Raw genomic sequence first — 16,557 nt, forward strand, 5'->3', positions numbered from 1 at the left:
ACGGGCGGCTGGGGCTCGGGCGGGGAGGGGGCGCGGTGCGCCTGCGCGGCCGCCATCTTCCCTGGCTGTCCATCATCGGCCCCTCCCCCCAAGGCCCCTCCTCCATCCACCTCCATCCTCCCTCCTCCTCCCTCCTCCTCCTCCTCCATCGTTCCCCGGTTCCCCGTCCCCCTCCGCAGCCCGAGCCTCCCGAGCGGTTTTGTTTCTGTCCCCCCCCGCGGCCCTCCGTGCCCCCTCTCCCCGCCCTCCCCTCCCCCCCTCCCCCCTCCCCCCCCCGCCCGGTCCCCAGGCCCAGCCGTCCCGGCCGCCCCTCGGGAGGAAGATGCCCCGGCTCGGCCGTGGCCAGTGATGGAGCGCTGCCCCCCCACCGGCTGCCCCCGCCGCCCCCGGGCCGTGCCACCTCTGTACGTATCGCCCCCTGACCCCTCCCCCCTGTGCCACCTCTGTACGTATCGCCCCCTGACCTCTGACCCCTGTGCCACCTCTGTACGCATCGCCCCCTGCTCCCTCCCCCCCCGTGCCACCTCTGTATGTATCGCCCCTTCTCCCTCCACCCCGTGCCACCTCTCTATGTATCGCCCCCTGCTCCCTGTGCCACCTCTGTATGTATCTCCCCCTGCCCCCCTCTGTATGTATCTCCCCCTGCCCCCTGTGCCACCTCTGTGCGTATCGCCCCCTGCCCCCTCCCCCCTTGCCACCTCTTTATGTATCGCCCCCTGCCCCACCTCTGTATGTATCTCCCCCTGACCCCTGTGCCACCTCTGTATGTATCTCCCCCTGCCCCCTGCTCCCCTGTATGTATCTCCCCTGTCCCCTGCCCCCTGCGCCACCTCTTTATGTATCTCCCCTTGCCCCCTGCCCCCTGTGCCACCTCTGTATGTATCTCCCCCGTCCCCTGCGCCACCTCTTTATATATCTCCCCTTGCCCCCTGCCCCCTGTGCCCCCTCTGTATGTATCTCCCCCGTCCCCTGCCCCCTGCGCCACCTCTTTATGTATCTCCCCTTGCCCCCTGCCCCCTGTGCCACCTCTGTATGTATCTCCCCTGCCCCCTGTGCCACATTCTGTGCGTATCGCCCCCTGCCCCCTCTGTATGAATCTCCCCCTGTCCCCTGCCCCCCGTGCCACCTCTGTACGTATCGCCCCCCGTGCCCCCCGTGCCTCCTCTGTATGTATCTCCCCCTGCCCCCTGCTCCACCTCTGTATGTATCGCCCCCCGCCCCCCAGGACCGGCCTTTCCCGGGAGGCCGCAGGCGGAGGAGAAAGAGGAGGGGGATTCCCGGTTCCCATTTCCCCGGCGAACCCATTCCTCCTTCCCAAAGCGCTTAGGCCGGTGCTCTGCCGGCGCTCAGTACAGACGAATGAATGAAACGCTTAGCCCAGTGCCGCGTGGTGGGGGAGGGACCGTCTCTGTTTCGATTTGGACTGCCCAAGCGCTTACTACAGTGCTCTGCGTGGAGGAAGCGCTCAATAAAGGCGATTGAGCGAATGAAACGCTTAATACGGTGCCCAGCACACAGCCCGTTGTTGGGGAGGGACTGTCTGTGTTGCCGATTTGTGCTTACCGAGCGCCTAGTACAGTGCTCAGTAGATACGAATGAAGCGCTTAGTCCAGTGCCCCACACACAGCCCGTTGTTGGGGAGGTCTCTGTGTGGTGCCGATTTGTACTTGGAGCGCTCAGCGTGGTGCTGTGCCCGCAGGAAGCGCTCAATAAATAGGACTGAACGAATGAATGAAGGCGACCCTAATAAAGGGGGTGGGTGTGGGGGGTTGGGGGGGAGAGGCCGGGGAATGGCGAAGGGCTGAAAGTGGCACCCCCTCCTCACCCTCCCTCCCCTCGTGCTTAACAAATACCATCATTATCATTATTATTCTTGTGCCTGTCTCCCTCCCTCCCCATCCCCTGTCGCCCCGGCCTGCAGAGGGGAGCCGGTGCCGTCTCCGGAGGAGGAAGAGGAGGAAGGAGAAGGAGAAGAAGGAGAAGAAGAGGAGCAGCAGCAGCAGCAGCAGCAGCAGGAGCGGCGTGGGCAGGAGGAAGGGCAGGGGGTTGTGGCCGGCCGGGCGGGGGGCCCCGCTGGCCCCTGCGGCCTTGTGAAGCCCAGGATCGCGTGGGAGGAGGACGAGGAAGGGCCGCTCGCCGGAGCCGCCGAGGAACCCAGGAGCTCCGGAGCCCGGACACAATGCACCAGCCGCCCGAGGCCGCCGCCGCCACCGCAGACATGAGCACTAGGAAGATGGCGCACCCGGCTCTCTATCCTAGAAGGGGCAGCGCTGCCTCCGCCTCCGCCTCCTCCTCCTCCTCCTCCTCCTCCTCCTCCTCCTCCTCCTCTTCTGCTCTAGCCGCCGCTGCGACGGCCGCAGCGGCTGCAGCGGGGCCCGGCGGCTGCGGCCCTCCGTCCGAGGACCACCCGGCCGCCGCCCCGGGACCCCCGCACCTCCTCAGCCTGCTCCCCCAGGCTCAGCAGCAGCAGCAGCAGTTGCAGCCGCCGCAGCAGCCGCCGCCTCCGCCGCAGCAGCCGGCCCCGGCCGGCGCGCAGATGAAGAAGAAGAGCGGCTTCCAGATCACCAGCGTGACCCCGGCCCAGATCTCGGCCAGCGTCAGCTCCAACAACAGCATCGCCGAGGACACGGAGAGCTACGACGACCTGGACGAGTCCCACACGGAGGACCTGTCCTCCTCCGAGATCCTGGACGCCTCGCTGTCCCGGGCCACGGACCTGGGGGAGCCGGAGCGGAGCTCCTCCGAGGAGACGCTGAATAACTTCCAGGAGGCCGAGACGCCGGGGGCCGTGTCCCCCAACCAGCCGCCCCTTCCGGCCCGACACCTGCCGCCCCACCCGCAGCCCAACGCGCTCATCAACGGCGGCGGGCACCCTCACCACCTCCACGCCCTCCACCACGGCCACCCCCTCCACCACGGCCACCCCCTCCACCACGGCCACCACCACGCGGCCCACGCCGGACCGGGCCCGGCGTCCAGGAGGCCGTCCGCGCCCGGGACCGCGGACGCCGGGGCCCCCGCCGGCTCGTCCGCCGGACCCCCGGCCTCGGCGGCGACTAACGCCCGCCCCGCCGGCCCCCCCGGCGGAGTAGGCCTCAATCCCGTCCCCGGGGCCGGCGCGGCCGACGCCGTCGACGGGGCTGGGAGCGTCCCCGCGGGGCCCGGCGCCCTCCGTGGGAATTCCGGCGTCGTCCCCGGGGCCGCCGGCACCGGGCCCGGAGGAGGCGGCGGGAACGCCGTCGTCCCCACCGGGGTAGGCAACGGCACCATCCCGGCCGGCGTCGTGAACAACGTGACTAATCCGGCCTCGGGCCCGGCCGCGGGATCCGTCTCAACTCAGCAGCAGCAGCAGCAGCCGCCGGCCGCCGGCACGTCGAGGTTTCGAGTGGTGAAGCTGGATTCTAGTTTCGAACCGTTCAAAAAGGGGCGGTGGACTTGCACCGAGTTCTACGAGAAAGACAACCCCGCCGCCGCCGCGGCTCCGGAAGGAGGGGCCGTCAACAGAGCGGTGGAGACGCTCAAGCAGAACCCGCCGGACGCGAGCTCGGAGAGGGAGAGCACCAGCGGGGGGTCGGTGAGCAGCGGCGTCAGCACGCTCAGTCACTACACGGAGAGCGTGGGGAGCGGCGAGGTGGGGGCCCCCGCCGGGCCCCCCCCCGCAGCAGGCCGACGTGGGGGGCGGCGGGCCTCAGGGCGTACCTCAGCCCGTACCTCAGGGCGTCTCGCAGGCGCCCGTCGCCTCGCTCCAAGAAGCCGGCTGCTACCCTCAGCCCAAGCCGGGCCTCCGGCCGCCCGCCCAGCCCGGGGTCGCCGGGGTCCCCCCGGCCGCTCAGCCGCCGGCCGTCTGCCTGGTAGGGGCGCCTCCGCCCCCCGTGTCCGGCCTGGCCTGCCCGCAGCCGGCCTACCCGCCGGCGGCCCCTCCCGTGCAGGCCGCGCCGGGGGCACCGCAGCAGCAGCCGTTGCCGTACGGACAGCAGCAGCAGCAGCAGCAGCAGCAGCAGCAGCAGCAGCAGCAGCAGCAGCAGGGCGTCCTTTCCCAGGTGGTGCTGGGCCACGTCCAGGCGGGCCCCCAGAACCCCGTCCCGGGGGCCCTGCCGGACTACGTGCAGCAGCAGCAGCAGATTCTGCAAGCGTCCGTGGCCCCGATGCCCGTCGCTCCCACCCAGGGTCTTCAGCCATCCGTCCAGCCCGCGGGAGCGCCACCCCCACCCATTGGGCACCCTCAGCCGGCGGTGCCCGCCGTAGCCGCCGGTGGTCAGGTGGCGAACGTTGGCGTGGCTGTGCCGCCGACCGGTGCCCAGGGCCCGCCCCCAGGGATGCAGCCGAGCGGGCCTCCCTCCGCGCCGATCGTCCCGCCCTCTCAGACCGGCCTTCTCCAACTGGGGGTCCCGACGGGCGCCCCCGGCCTCCCTCCGCAGATGGTCCTGGGCCCCCAGAGCGCCCTGTTGGCCGTCCAGCCCCAGGCGCACGGTGTCGACTCGCTGGCGCAGGGAGTGACCGGTCAGCAGCTGGGTGCCGTCAGCCCCCTGCCCCCGGCCGCCGGGCTCCCTCCGGCCAGCCAAGTCGGTCCGGGTTTGCCTCCCGCCGGCCCGGGCCCGGGGCCCCCTCCGAACGTAGCGCAGACCCTGGCTCTACCGAACGGGAGTTTGGTTCCGGGGGTCGCCCAGCCTCCCTTGATAGCAACGACTATAAACGTGCCGGGGGCGCCCCAGGCCCCGCTCGGTTCGACCCAGTTCTCGGCCCAAGCCTTAACTCAGGCCGTCGGAAGCCAACCGGAGGAGGCCAGGCGGCCCGTGGAACCCGCGCCCGTCGGCTTGCCTCAGACCGCCGGCGGAGACGGCGGCGGAGGGTCAGCGGCCGTCCTGGATGGGAGCGGCAGCGGCCTGGCGGCCTCCGCCTCCCTCTTCCCGTTGAAGGTCTTGCCGTTGACGACGCCCCTGGTCGACGGCGAGGATGAGAGGTAAGATCGCCACGCCGAGAAATCGGCAGCCGAAAACTCACGGGCGTCTCGTCTTTCCGGTAGTTCCGTATCAAGCTGGCGTCCCGCGTAGGTCACTGTGGTAAACGCCGAGTTGCCGCGACAATCGTCGTCTTGGGTGGAGCGTCGTTTGTGATTAGGGTGCCCGTAGGGTTGACCGAGGTTGACTTGCTCGGTCATTCAGTCTTTCCTATGCGTTGATTGACTGCCCGGTGGTTGTGATTCAGTGTTTTACAGAGAAAAATACACACACACACACACACACACACACACACACACGTGTGACTGGAGCTTCCTGTGAAATTGTCCTGTAGCATCTCTGCTCAAGAATGGTCCCTTTCCCTCTAAGAAACATAAAGCTTGAAATCAAGAGTGGAAGTAGGGTGGATTAGCACCATTTTTTTCCCCCCCAGCGATGATGCCCTTTCCCTAACTGCTCCCATTTTGATGTAGCGGGAAAAGATTGGTTAGTAATTTGTGTAGCCACCAAGGAGCCCAAGTTGTGCTTTTGGTTTTATCTCCCCCTGACCCCCGTCCTCCTCTCCCCCCCCAGGACTTTGGTCTTGACCCTTCCACCGCTCCACACATCTATTTCAGTTGTCTTCACTGGTTTCCAGTCAGGAGAACGGAAGTTCTCTTCTTTTAATTTACCGCACATTTTCTGAGTTCGGCCCGCATTTATGCCTTTTTAAACACTCACTAGTTTTTGGATGGCTGCAAACAGATAAAATCTTGGGATTTTATTATTTTGGAAATGTTGCTCAAAGTTATTACTTTCAAGAGATGAGGCTTTTTTTCCCCCCCTCTCTGCACAGAAATGAGCAGGCTAGGCTGGCAGCCATTTTAAAGAGTAAGTGTTAATAAAGTTGATTGATTAGGCTGGCTAGTGGGGGACTCCAGAGGCAAAGAAGTAGTTGCCAAATAACTTTCCCCACCACCCTCCAAAAAAAAGGGGAAAAAAGAAAACCCCAGAGAAGCCCAAGTTCCAGAACAGAACTGGTGAGCCTGACCCGATGATGAATGAGCAGAAGGGCCAGGCCAGTACCATAGGATATATCAACTTAAAACCGAGCCTCTGTGGCTGGATGAGCCTCTTCCCGAGTATTTTCCTCGTCGCCCTCGAGTCTTCCCCAGTTTTTGAAAGTAGGGAAATTCGGGTCTGGGAACAAACGCTGCTGGAGCCATGTCATAAGATCTCTGAAAAGGCAGGCTGGAGTACTCCGCAGTAGCGTGGTGTCTTCCAACCCCCGGCAATTTTCTTGTCAATTGAATTTCAGCTGTCATTCAAGGCAGTTGAGTAATTGTCTATGTGGATGTATGGGTGTATGGCTTTTAGTGGGGGAAGGCTCGGTAGATTTGAGAAGATTATTAAAAGGAAGGCAGAACCATCTAGAAAAAGCCCAGACCTAAATGGTGACTAGTATACAGCATTTTTGGGAGAGGCAATTATGTATAGTAGAGAACTCCCTCTGGGACATGGACTGTATCCAATTACCTGTCTGCCCCAGTGCTTAGTACAGTGCCTGCCACATAGGAAGCGCCTAACAAAATGTTAAACAAAATCTAAGCATTGGTTTACCAACTCTGTTGTAGTGTACTTTCCCAAGCAATTAGTATAGTACCCGGCACACAGTTAAGTGCTCAGCAAATACCGTTTGACCGATCGGATAGTCGCGTGCATTTCCCCAAGATTTGGTGGTCTTTTACGTGGTTAACGTGTTGGTCATTTTTGTGTTGAAAATAAGCATTCACCATTTTTGTCAGATGTTGGTGTGTGTAACTGTATCTGGCAGATAAAAAATTTGGCTTTAAAGTGGCACAGCGTTGCTAGTTTTCTCCATCAAAATTGTAGGTCCCTGCAACTAACTCGTGGTCATACCCCAAGTAATGTTCTTTAGCTGGGTCCGTGGAAATAGTTTTCAGGGCTAGTTCTGTAGAAGAAGCAGTTTCCCAAAGGAAATGATATAAAGGGCATCGATTCATCCCTCATATCTCCAAAATGGACCCAAACAATGTAAATCAAGTGACTCACAGTATAGTTACACGATCAAATGGTAAAATAGGTGTCAAATGGGATTTGGGTGCACGTAGTACTTACATATTTCTAAGTCTTGTCTTCACATTTTAGTTGGCAGGAAAGTACCATGTGCTGATCTGCTAGATCTGTCACTATCTAATGCTAAACTGAAAAGGATTGTAATCGCAATTCAAAGGAGTCAAAGCGCTTTGAGTTGAAGGGAAGGGAAGTGTTTAGTGTGCAAACCCTGTAAGACATGCCAGCATCAAGATTCAATAGTACTATAGCAAAAGGATCCAGAAGGAAGAGCAGTGTAATCAGGGTGGACTGTAGAGTGATCCTTCTATTTAGCCATAGCCTGAAAGGTTTTTTGTGGTATTACAGTCAAAGAGAAGTATTTATGGCAGTTAAGTTTGGATTAGTTAAGATTTGGAAACTGAGTCAGATCAGTGAATGAGCGCTTGCTATTCTCCCGGACTTGTGGATCTATCTGATTTAAATACCTTCCCCCTACCCCTGAAAAGTGACTTTAAGGGCAGCCCGAAGTCAAAGGAATTCGCTTCAGAGTATTAAATCGACCAACGAATGAAACTCGTGGATGCGACCACCACGCCCTTTTTATGATATCCGTTCCTCCATCCAGAATGTTAATCAGCAGGTTGTGTGATCATAGTAATTAATTTTACCAGTGGAGTGCCAACATTTTCTTTTTTTTTTTTTTTTCCTATCTGCATCTTGTTGCATCTGTGTGGCTAATGAATGGCTAGATAGTCTCACTCGTCAAACATACCCGGTTCCTAAGTTTGGTCAACTCTTCTGTTGGCGCCTCAGAGCAGTGTCTAATCTCATCGATTCTGTCTCCCTAGCAGAAGTAGTAGTTGGGAAGCGAGCAGACAGGAAGATAGTCGGGCTCAGCACAGGGGACAAATTTGAAAAGGCTTGTGCGGTATAGGTATGGGGGATTCAGAAAACATCGTTTGAGGGAGGAGATGGTTGTGGAGCTTCCGACTTCCATATTGCCTTTCTGTTTGAATGTGTGTCAGTGATTATTTGAGGAGTCCTCTGTTGTAAGTAGGGACTCATGTCACCAAAGGACCACCACTTATCTCCCCCTCTCCAAAACTAAAAAACTCTGTACTTCAGTGTTTCCACCCTGAAATATTTAACTGGGAAGGACTGAATGACCAAGTGATTAATATCCTGTGTGCTACTCTTCACGGCAACACAGGGTAGAGTGATAAAGTGCATCCGTGTTGGCTAAGCTGGACTTGGAAGCGCCAACCACAGGAGTGATCACTTTAAAAAAAAAAAACCCAAAACCCCCCCAAAAAGCTGTTTCTTCCCTTTCTTCCTTCATTAGCATCTCTTCACCAAGTCATATTCACCACCAACCCAAAGATCCCGGGCTATTTTCTCTCAGGGGAGAAAGGGAAGGTTTTCATATATAAGGAAATGACTCAAGAGGAGAGAGGTAGGATCACAATTGATTTCCTCCACGTTGGGCCTACAAATGCAAAAAGATAATTATTTCAGGTAACGTTTGGGTTCGAGAACGTTGCCCTGGCATGTGGGCTGGGAAAATTTGGGTTAGATCATAGGAAATACTGTGATGGGTCAGATAACTCTGCAGATAACGCAAGGGAATTGAGAGTCTGTGTCTAAAAAATATAAGATAGCGAGGTAGAAAAGGTGTTGAGAAGTCTGGTGCTCTTTTCCCTCTTTCCAGGGAGGGCTACATTTCAACTGAACTCGGTGATCTCCGCAGGGGAAAAATGACACCTTCCTAATGAAAACAATATGTATTCCTCGTTAAGAGGAAAGTCATTTTCTTTCTTCTTTTGCGTCCACACTTTGGGGTCTTTTCCCTGAGACTATCAGCAGGAGTTTCAGCTCGGGGGGGAATGCTGTGTGCGCATTCATCCCCCACAGCAATTATGCCCGTATCCTTCTGCTCTGTTACTTCCTCCGTCGGCACCTTATTTCAGTGTCCGTCCTCCCCGCTAGGTCGTGACGTCCTAGAGGGTGGGGATCCTTTTTACCAAATCTTTTGTACCCTCCCAAGAGCTTAGTTCAGTAAACACTCGGATACCTCAGATGGATTGGTTAATGTCCTTCCCGAACTGGATTGAGATCATACAAGTCCCTTTAACAGAGGCAGTTTACAGGCCAAGAAAGAAAACATTGGCTCTCACCTGCCCTTGCTTGCATGTAAAATGGAGACCGAAGCCGTCAGGTGACAGGCTGCATCTACTATTACCTAACCCCACAGCCCTTAAAATGATCCCAGGAGTAAGTATTCCACGTTGATATGGTTACCCTCCTTTAGGGTTTGGGAGCGAGAGGCCATGAAGATCAAAATGGGTGGATGTCATTAAGTACTACTAACTCCCTATATATAGACTAGAATTAGTGGAGTGTGTTAGGTAGTTGCTTGGACTTCTGCGTGCAGTGCGCTCACAGATTTTTTTTTTTCCATCTTGACCTCTTGATCTGTCTTTCAATTTACAGAAATTATGAAGGCATTGCCAGATTAAAGGACTGTATGGTTTCTAAAGTAACCAAATCATAGTCCCAATTTATTTTTAAATAGAGATTTACCAACACCTGTCTATATACTGTAAAATTCACCTATCTCCCCTTTTCGTGGCAGCTGTTAGGGCAGATTAGTTGAGAACTGTTTTAAGAACAGCGTGTACTGGGTGTAAATGACACTGCAGTTATAGCAAAACTGTATTTGTTGATAGTGCTGTATAAATCAAAAGTAAACGTAGAGTGTCAACTGTTGAAATGGAGCAAGAATTCACCGTTTACATTTAGGACATCTTTTCACCCAATAGATTCAGCTATTGAGCCACAAACTGAACCTGTTTTCCTTAGTCTGTGGATGATCTGATCTTTAATCAGAAGTAACTCCTTTTTTCCTTCACTTTTCCATCACTTTTGCCACCCCATAGTCTTAAAAACAAAATAACGCCCCCCCCCCCCACCCCAGCCAACCCCCCCCCCCCCAAAATTGGCAGTCTGCTGATTTATTAGTGTGGTGTTATTCTGGAACAGTGGAAAGAAGAAAATCATTAAATGAAGTTTGGCATTAGAAATATTAAATAGTTTTTTTTTTGGTATTTAAGCACTTTCTAGGTGTCAGGCACTGTTCTAAGTGCTGGGGTAGACACAAGCTAATCAAGTTCGACACAGCCCATGTCCCACATGGGGCTCACACGCTTAATCCCCATTTTACAAATGAAGTAACTGAAGCCCAGAGAAGTAAAGTAACTTGCTCAAGGTCACACAGCAGATTGGTGGTGGAGCCGGGATTAGAACCCTGGTCCTTTAGACTCCCGGGCCCATGTGCCATCCACTAGGCCACACTGCTTTTTTTTTTTAGGGACAAACTCTTCAAATCTTCCTTGCAACAGTTTGGACAGTCGTTGCCCTTTACACTGTGGAGAAATTTTGTCATTTTGTTCTTTCTGATTCACTTTTTTCAGTGTTCTTTGGAGGGAATGTACTGTGTGTGTGTATACACGCTTTCCTTCAAGATTTAATTTTATCTGGATTTTTAGAATTGAGGACTAAGATGGAAAATAAATGTTCTGAATGCCAAAGTGTACTAAGCGTCCCTCCCTACCTCCCAGATGTAATTACTGAAGATTTTTTTTTTTAAAAAGCAATTGAACCTCAGTATAAAAGCCAGAGTCATTAGGATCAGAATAAAGTATTTCATGCAGAGGTATATTATGGATTTTAAAAAATTGTTCTTTAAAAATTTTGGGTTTTTTTTAAAGCACCAGTTTGAGTGACAGCTGAATGTTCATGCAGAGTTGGGTCATGGTATTTAGTTTTCATTTATAATCTCTCATTTCTTTTAAATTATCTGCTAGACTTTAAATTCCTTGAGGGTCATACCTTCTAACTTTATTGTATTGGTACAGTCCTCTTCTCACAGTAAGGTCAATAAGTATTCTTTACTGCTGAGCGTAGAATTAGGATTGTGGGAAGAAACAAATGATTTATGTGAAAAGGTTTACTTGAAATTTGTGGAAAACTAGTGAATTTCTTGGGAAGAAAGCCACAAAAGTAAAGGTTGGGGGAAAAACTATTCTGAAATGCAGTATGTATGTGGTGGGTGGATTCAATTCACTTAACCACTAAAGAGGTATGTAATACCAAAACTAACTCCTGAAATGGTTTGTGGCAGGAATTGAGATCTTTATCCCAAAGTGCTCAGTACAGTGTTCTGCACACAGTAAGTGCTTAATATACACCATTGATTGATTGATAGTACTCCATAGAACGTGTAGGATCTTTGAAACAATTGGTAGTCCTGATGAGAACTAACACGAGTTGTAGTAGTACTACAATTTAATATCATTCATATAAATGAAAATAAACTATGGACATTAAAAATGATTTTCTCATTAGCATAATTTTATTTTAAGGCAGAAGCTGTTCGAAAGGATAATCAAAATTTATTTTAACATGGGTATCAGTTGGGGGAAAGCCAGAATTATAAATGTAGGAAAGTGATCATTTTCAAGTAGCTTGAAAGTGGCATTCTTAAAGAAGACTGGATCCCTGTTGCAAAGTATTTCAGCATTTGTTTTAGATACCGAATGATGCATTCACGTATCAATAATGCAAAGTAAGCTATGGTGTAGTGTTTCAAGTTCATATTCATGATGGTTGGCCTATTTAAAAAAATTTTTTTTTTGTGATCCTTTACGTAGAAAGACTGTCCCTGAAATAGCCTGCCTTTATTATTCTCATCAGTGTTTATTGAGCATCTTCTGTGTAGAAAGCACTACTCTAGGAGCTTGGGAACATAGTATAAAAGGTATGGACTCTATCCATGATCCTGTAATCTAATGGGAGTGGGAAAGACATAGACACCAATTTCAAATTTAAAATAGGATCAAGGGTGAGAACATAGATGCAAATGAGAAAGCAAAAGTAAGCAATAATATTGAGATCATCTAGAAACTCTCGTAGTCTCCAGGCTGGTTTTCTGCATCTAGCTGTGCGCTCTCATTCATTCATTCAGTTGTATTTATTGAGTGCTTTCTGTGTGCAAAGCACTGTCCTAAGCACGTGGGAAAGTACAATACAGCACTAAACAGACACATTTCCTGTGCATTTGCCTCCAGTCTATATTTACTTTTAGCTGCCCAGATCAATCAATCAATCAATCATATTTATTGAGCGCTTACTGTGTGCAGAGCACTGTACTAAGTGCTTGGGAAGTCCAAGTTGGCAACATATAGAGACGGTCCCTACCCAACAGTGGGCTCACAGTCTAGAAGGGGGAGACAGAGAACAAAACAAAACATATTAACAAAATAAAATAAATAGAATAGATATGTACAAGTAAAATAAATAAATAAATAGAGTAATAAATATGTACAAACATATATACATATGCTTTTCTTAAAATGCAGTTCAGTAGGCTCCAATGGTGACTTATTTCTATCATCATCATAAAAATGGTGGTGTTTAAGGGCTTTCTGTGTGCCAAGCACTGCCCTAAATTCTGGAGTCGATAGAAGATAATCGGGTTGGACCCTGTCTCACATGGAGTTCAATCTTAGGGGGAGGGAGAACAGCTAATGGGAATCCCCATTTTACAGATGAGGAAACCGAGAGGCACAGGGAAGGTAAGCGACTTGCCTAAGGTCACACAGCAGGCAGGTGGCAGAGCCAGAATTAGAACCCGGATCCTCTGACCCCTCTCCAGGGCCCTTTCTACTCCCGACCATTGACTTCAGAGAGCTCCAGAGTGGCCGAGAGGATGATGCAGCCAGGGGTGGGATTTGCTGGGGAAGGCTTCTGGACTGGTTGGATTTTCAGGGGAGCTTGGAAGGAAGGAAGGAAGAGAATGGAGGGCTGGTGGAGGTCGTGAGCGATAGGGTGGAGAGCAAAGCACAGGTAAATTATGTTGGGAGTAATGAGCCACGGGCAGCAAAGGTCCTAAGCTAAGGTTGAGGATGCCCCTGTGTTCGAGAAGGGGGAGAAAGATCAAACTGAGTCCATGCATCTTGCCCAAGCTTCAGTTCTCAATTTAGAGATGCCAGATTCCCCAAGTGCAGATCTAATATAACATACCTCAAATGTGTCCCTATGTATGAAAACAACAACAGTGGTATTTAAGTGGCCACTATGTGCCAAGCACTCTACTAAAGCGCTGGGGTAGATAGAAGATAATCAGATCCCACACACACCCTCCCCTCAGCCCCCCAGTCCAAATAGGAGGGAAAACAGATATGTATGCTATGGTGATTCGTATACTGCTGTAAAATGGGGACCCCAATTTTATTTTTAAAAAGCTCCTTGTATTGGGACTCGAAAGGTTGCTTGTCAAACAATTTCACTGTCAGTTGCTTTCTGTTTTGTCTGCATTCTTTGGTTTAAGTGTTTGCCTTAGTTTGAAGTCTAATCTCATCACCTCTCAGCCTCAGCTGTAGTATATTTGTTGAGCTCTGGTCATATAGAGGGGATTTCTCGGAGCATCCCAGATGCTGGTTCCTCATTAGCATTTCTATAAATGAGATGACTGATGTGAAGCTGTCCTTTGGAAAGAAATTCCAAAGGACTCTATGGAGAGTACATAGTTTACTTGTTTAAAATACTTAAAATCTCAAGTTTTGATTCTGAAGTGTTTTTGCAAGAGACAGGATTGGTTGAGCCCCTTAAAAGATCCCTCACTTATGATCATCATACCTAGAGCTCAAAAATTGGGACACAGTAGAAACAGTAATTTTGTCAGATTTATATGTCTGGCTATTTTCTTTACAATTCAGATGTTGCGGGTACAAACGTACAGAGATTTATCATTCGTTATACCAGAAAAGGATCAGCACAATTCCACCATTGGCTTTCAGTAGTATTTACAACATAGTATCTAAAATTAGTCGAAGGCTTGTTGTCAGATTTCTTTATGTGTGGAGGTGTATTAGACGTAACACTTTTTCCCCCGTCAATCTGAAGCTACTTGGGTTGGATTTAAATTCTCATTATTTTTTTTTAAGGTGCTGATTGTCACAGTAATTGAGACGATGGGACCCTACAATTTTAAGGGGAAAAAATAACTAAACCTACCCAGTTCTCCTAGAACACAAGTGGCATTTTTGCAGAACCATATACGTTTTTCTTGAAGAAAAAACTACTACTACTCAGTGTCCCAGTGCATAGAGTGTGTGCGCAACGTCGTTTCGGCACGGCATCTCGCTACATTCAGGCAGGCTAGCGTCGTCGTTGAAAGAATGGGAATTCATTCTGGCAGAGCTGAACCTACCCTTAAGCGTAGTGATCAACCCGACTCTGTTGAATTGTACTTTCCCAACTGCTTAGTACAGAGCTGTGCACATAGTGAGTGTTCGGTAGATTACATTGATGGAGCAAAGATTGCCCTGTTCATTGGCTTGGGAATTTTGAGGTGTTATCATAACAGTTGTGGCTGCTTTAGCATATAATAACAGTAATAATTATGGCATTTAAATACTATGTACCCAACTCCATACCAAACTCTGGGGTAGATACAAGGCCATCAGAATAGGCACAGTCCCTCCCTCTCCCATTTGGGGCACATAGTAGGAAGGAACAGTCTATGTAGACGGCTAATTGAAATATCGCCCATTGTCAAATAAAATTGACACTCAGAATGAATGCAGTCATTCAGATTATTACTTTTCTTGCGATTCCTAGTCCTTGGAACTGATTGAAAGTATGGGTTGGGTACACAATTACATTTACGATCTTCCTTGCCCTGCAGTTATCTGTTCTTGTAATTTCTGTTGATTTTTTAAATCGAGAGAGGCGTCTGAGAGTTCTCAGAGCAAAGGAGCAGTGGGAGGCCATCTGAAAGGACAGGGAGCTCTCCTCGAACCCAGGGACTCGTAGAACGTCGCGTTATTGGGTATTCGTGTTGGTGTAACCTGAGGGAATTAAAGGGTGAGGGGATAGATGGTTCTGAGATACCGCCACGACTGTCGGATGGTCACGTTTCAGTACAGATTCCAGTGTGTTCTGCCCACTCATAGCAGAATGTCCTTCATCTTGCCATTCATCGATACTTTTCTGAATGAAATTCCCCGTGGGTTTTGCAGTTTTTGGTATCACAGGGCATGGTACAGTGAGGCTGAAGAAGGGACCGGGAAGCTCATCAGCATCACATCTCGCCAGACGCCGAGCCCACGTACACAACGGTTTCTTTCTCCACTGAATCAACTCGGGCAAACACGGGGGTTGGGGGGGCACTCCTTAAAACGCTTCCATCGGATCACGGCCCGATTGCGTCGCGAAAACCTGCATCACAGGAGAACCGAATGCGTTAAAAGTCATCGACTACAGCTCGGACATTCCTGTAACTTGAAGCCTCGCAGAGCTCTACAAAGGGCTTCTGGGTTATATTTAAAGAGCTTGGTTTTGAATCCAATTTTTCGAGGAAGCATCCGTGAGATGTGTAAAAATATATGAAGTAAACATTTTCGGCTATTTTAGTGATCTCTTTTTGGGACTGTCAAGGATGAATGGAAACACTCGCAGAGCTCTGTAATTACCATTTAAGTATGTACATGTTTTCCTCCCTCTAGATGGGAAATCCATTGTGGGCAGGGATCGCGCCGACGTACTCTGTTCTGTCGGACTCTCCTGGGCGCTTAGTACGGAGTGCGCAGACAGTAAGCGCTCGATTAAATACCTTTGATGTGGACTGATCCCTCCCAAAGTCTAGGCGACATTTCAGTGCCATGCTGGGTGTGAAGCAGCCTTTCGGGATAGAGGGGTCCGACTGGTAAACCATGTAGGTTCTTTGCATGGTGATGAGGCGCTCCAGAAATCCCGACAGTAGTTGGCTAGCGAGGGCCATAAAGATCGGGGCGGCTACCAAAGCGGCTAGGATGGCAACAACATGGCACAGAGTTACGCCACAGCATCAGTACTGTGTGACTGTCGCTCTGACGTGGTACGCGGGTATTGAATGTGAAATCCTTGTGTGCATTTTGTGGTGTGCTGACCCCCTGCTTCGCAGTATTGAAACAGTGTGGCCTAGTGCAGAGAGCAGGGCCTTGGGAGTCAGAGGCCCTGGGTTCTAAACCCAGCTCTGCCACTGGCCTGCTGTGTGATCTGGGGCAAGTCGCTTCACTTCTCTGTGCCTCACCCATTCTCCTTCCTAATTAGCCTGTGAGCCCCATGTGGGACCTGATAATTCTGTATCTACCCCAGTGCTTAATAGATAATCATAATAATGATGATGATGATGGTATTTGAGTGCTTACTATGAGCCAAGAACTGTCCCAAGCGCTGGGTAGATACAAGACGGTCATTCATTCAATCGTATTTATTGAGCGCTTACTGTGTGCAGAGCACTGTACTAAACACTTGGGAAGTACAAGTCGGCAACATATAGAGACGGTCCCTACCCAACAGTGGGCTCACAGTCTAGAAGGGGGAGACAGACAACAAAACAAAACATATTAGCAAAATAATATAAATAGAATAGTAAATATGTACAAGTAAAATAAAGTAATAAATATCTACAAACATATATACAGGTGCTGTGGGGAGGGGA

At 51.1% G+C, this 16,557-nt stretch overlaps 1 protein-coding gene across 1 annotated transcript in view; it reads left to right on the forward strand.

The window, feature by feature from the left end:
* Positions 1-316: 316 nt before the first annotated feature.
* Positions 317-16,557, forward strand: part of LOC119941262 (TSC22 domain family protein 1-like) — an 85,754-nt gene continuing 69,513 nt past the window's right edge. The window contains 3 exon segments of the mRNA XM_038761644.1: positions 317-404; positions 1,922-3,645; positions 3,647-4,960. Coding sequence (XP_038617572.1) covers positions 2,180-3,645; positions 3,647-4,960 — 2,780 coding nt within the window. The 5' untranslated portion in view covers positions 317-404; positions 1,922-2,179.

Source organism: Tachyglossus aculeatus, chromosome 20, assembly GCF_015852505.1.
Source record: "Tachyglossus aculeatus isolate mTacAcu1 chromosome 20, mTacAcu1.pri, whole genome shotgun sequence".
NCBI lineage: Eukaryota > Metazoa > Chordata > Mammalia > Monotremata > Tachyglossidae > Tachyglossus > Tachyglossus aculeatus.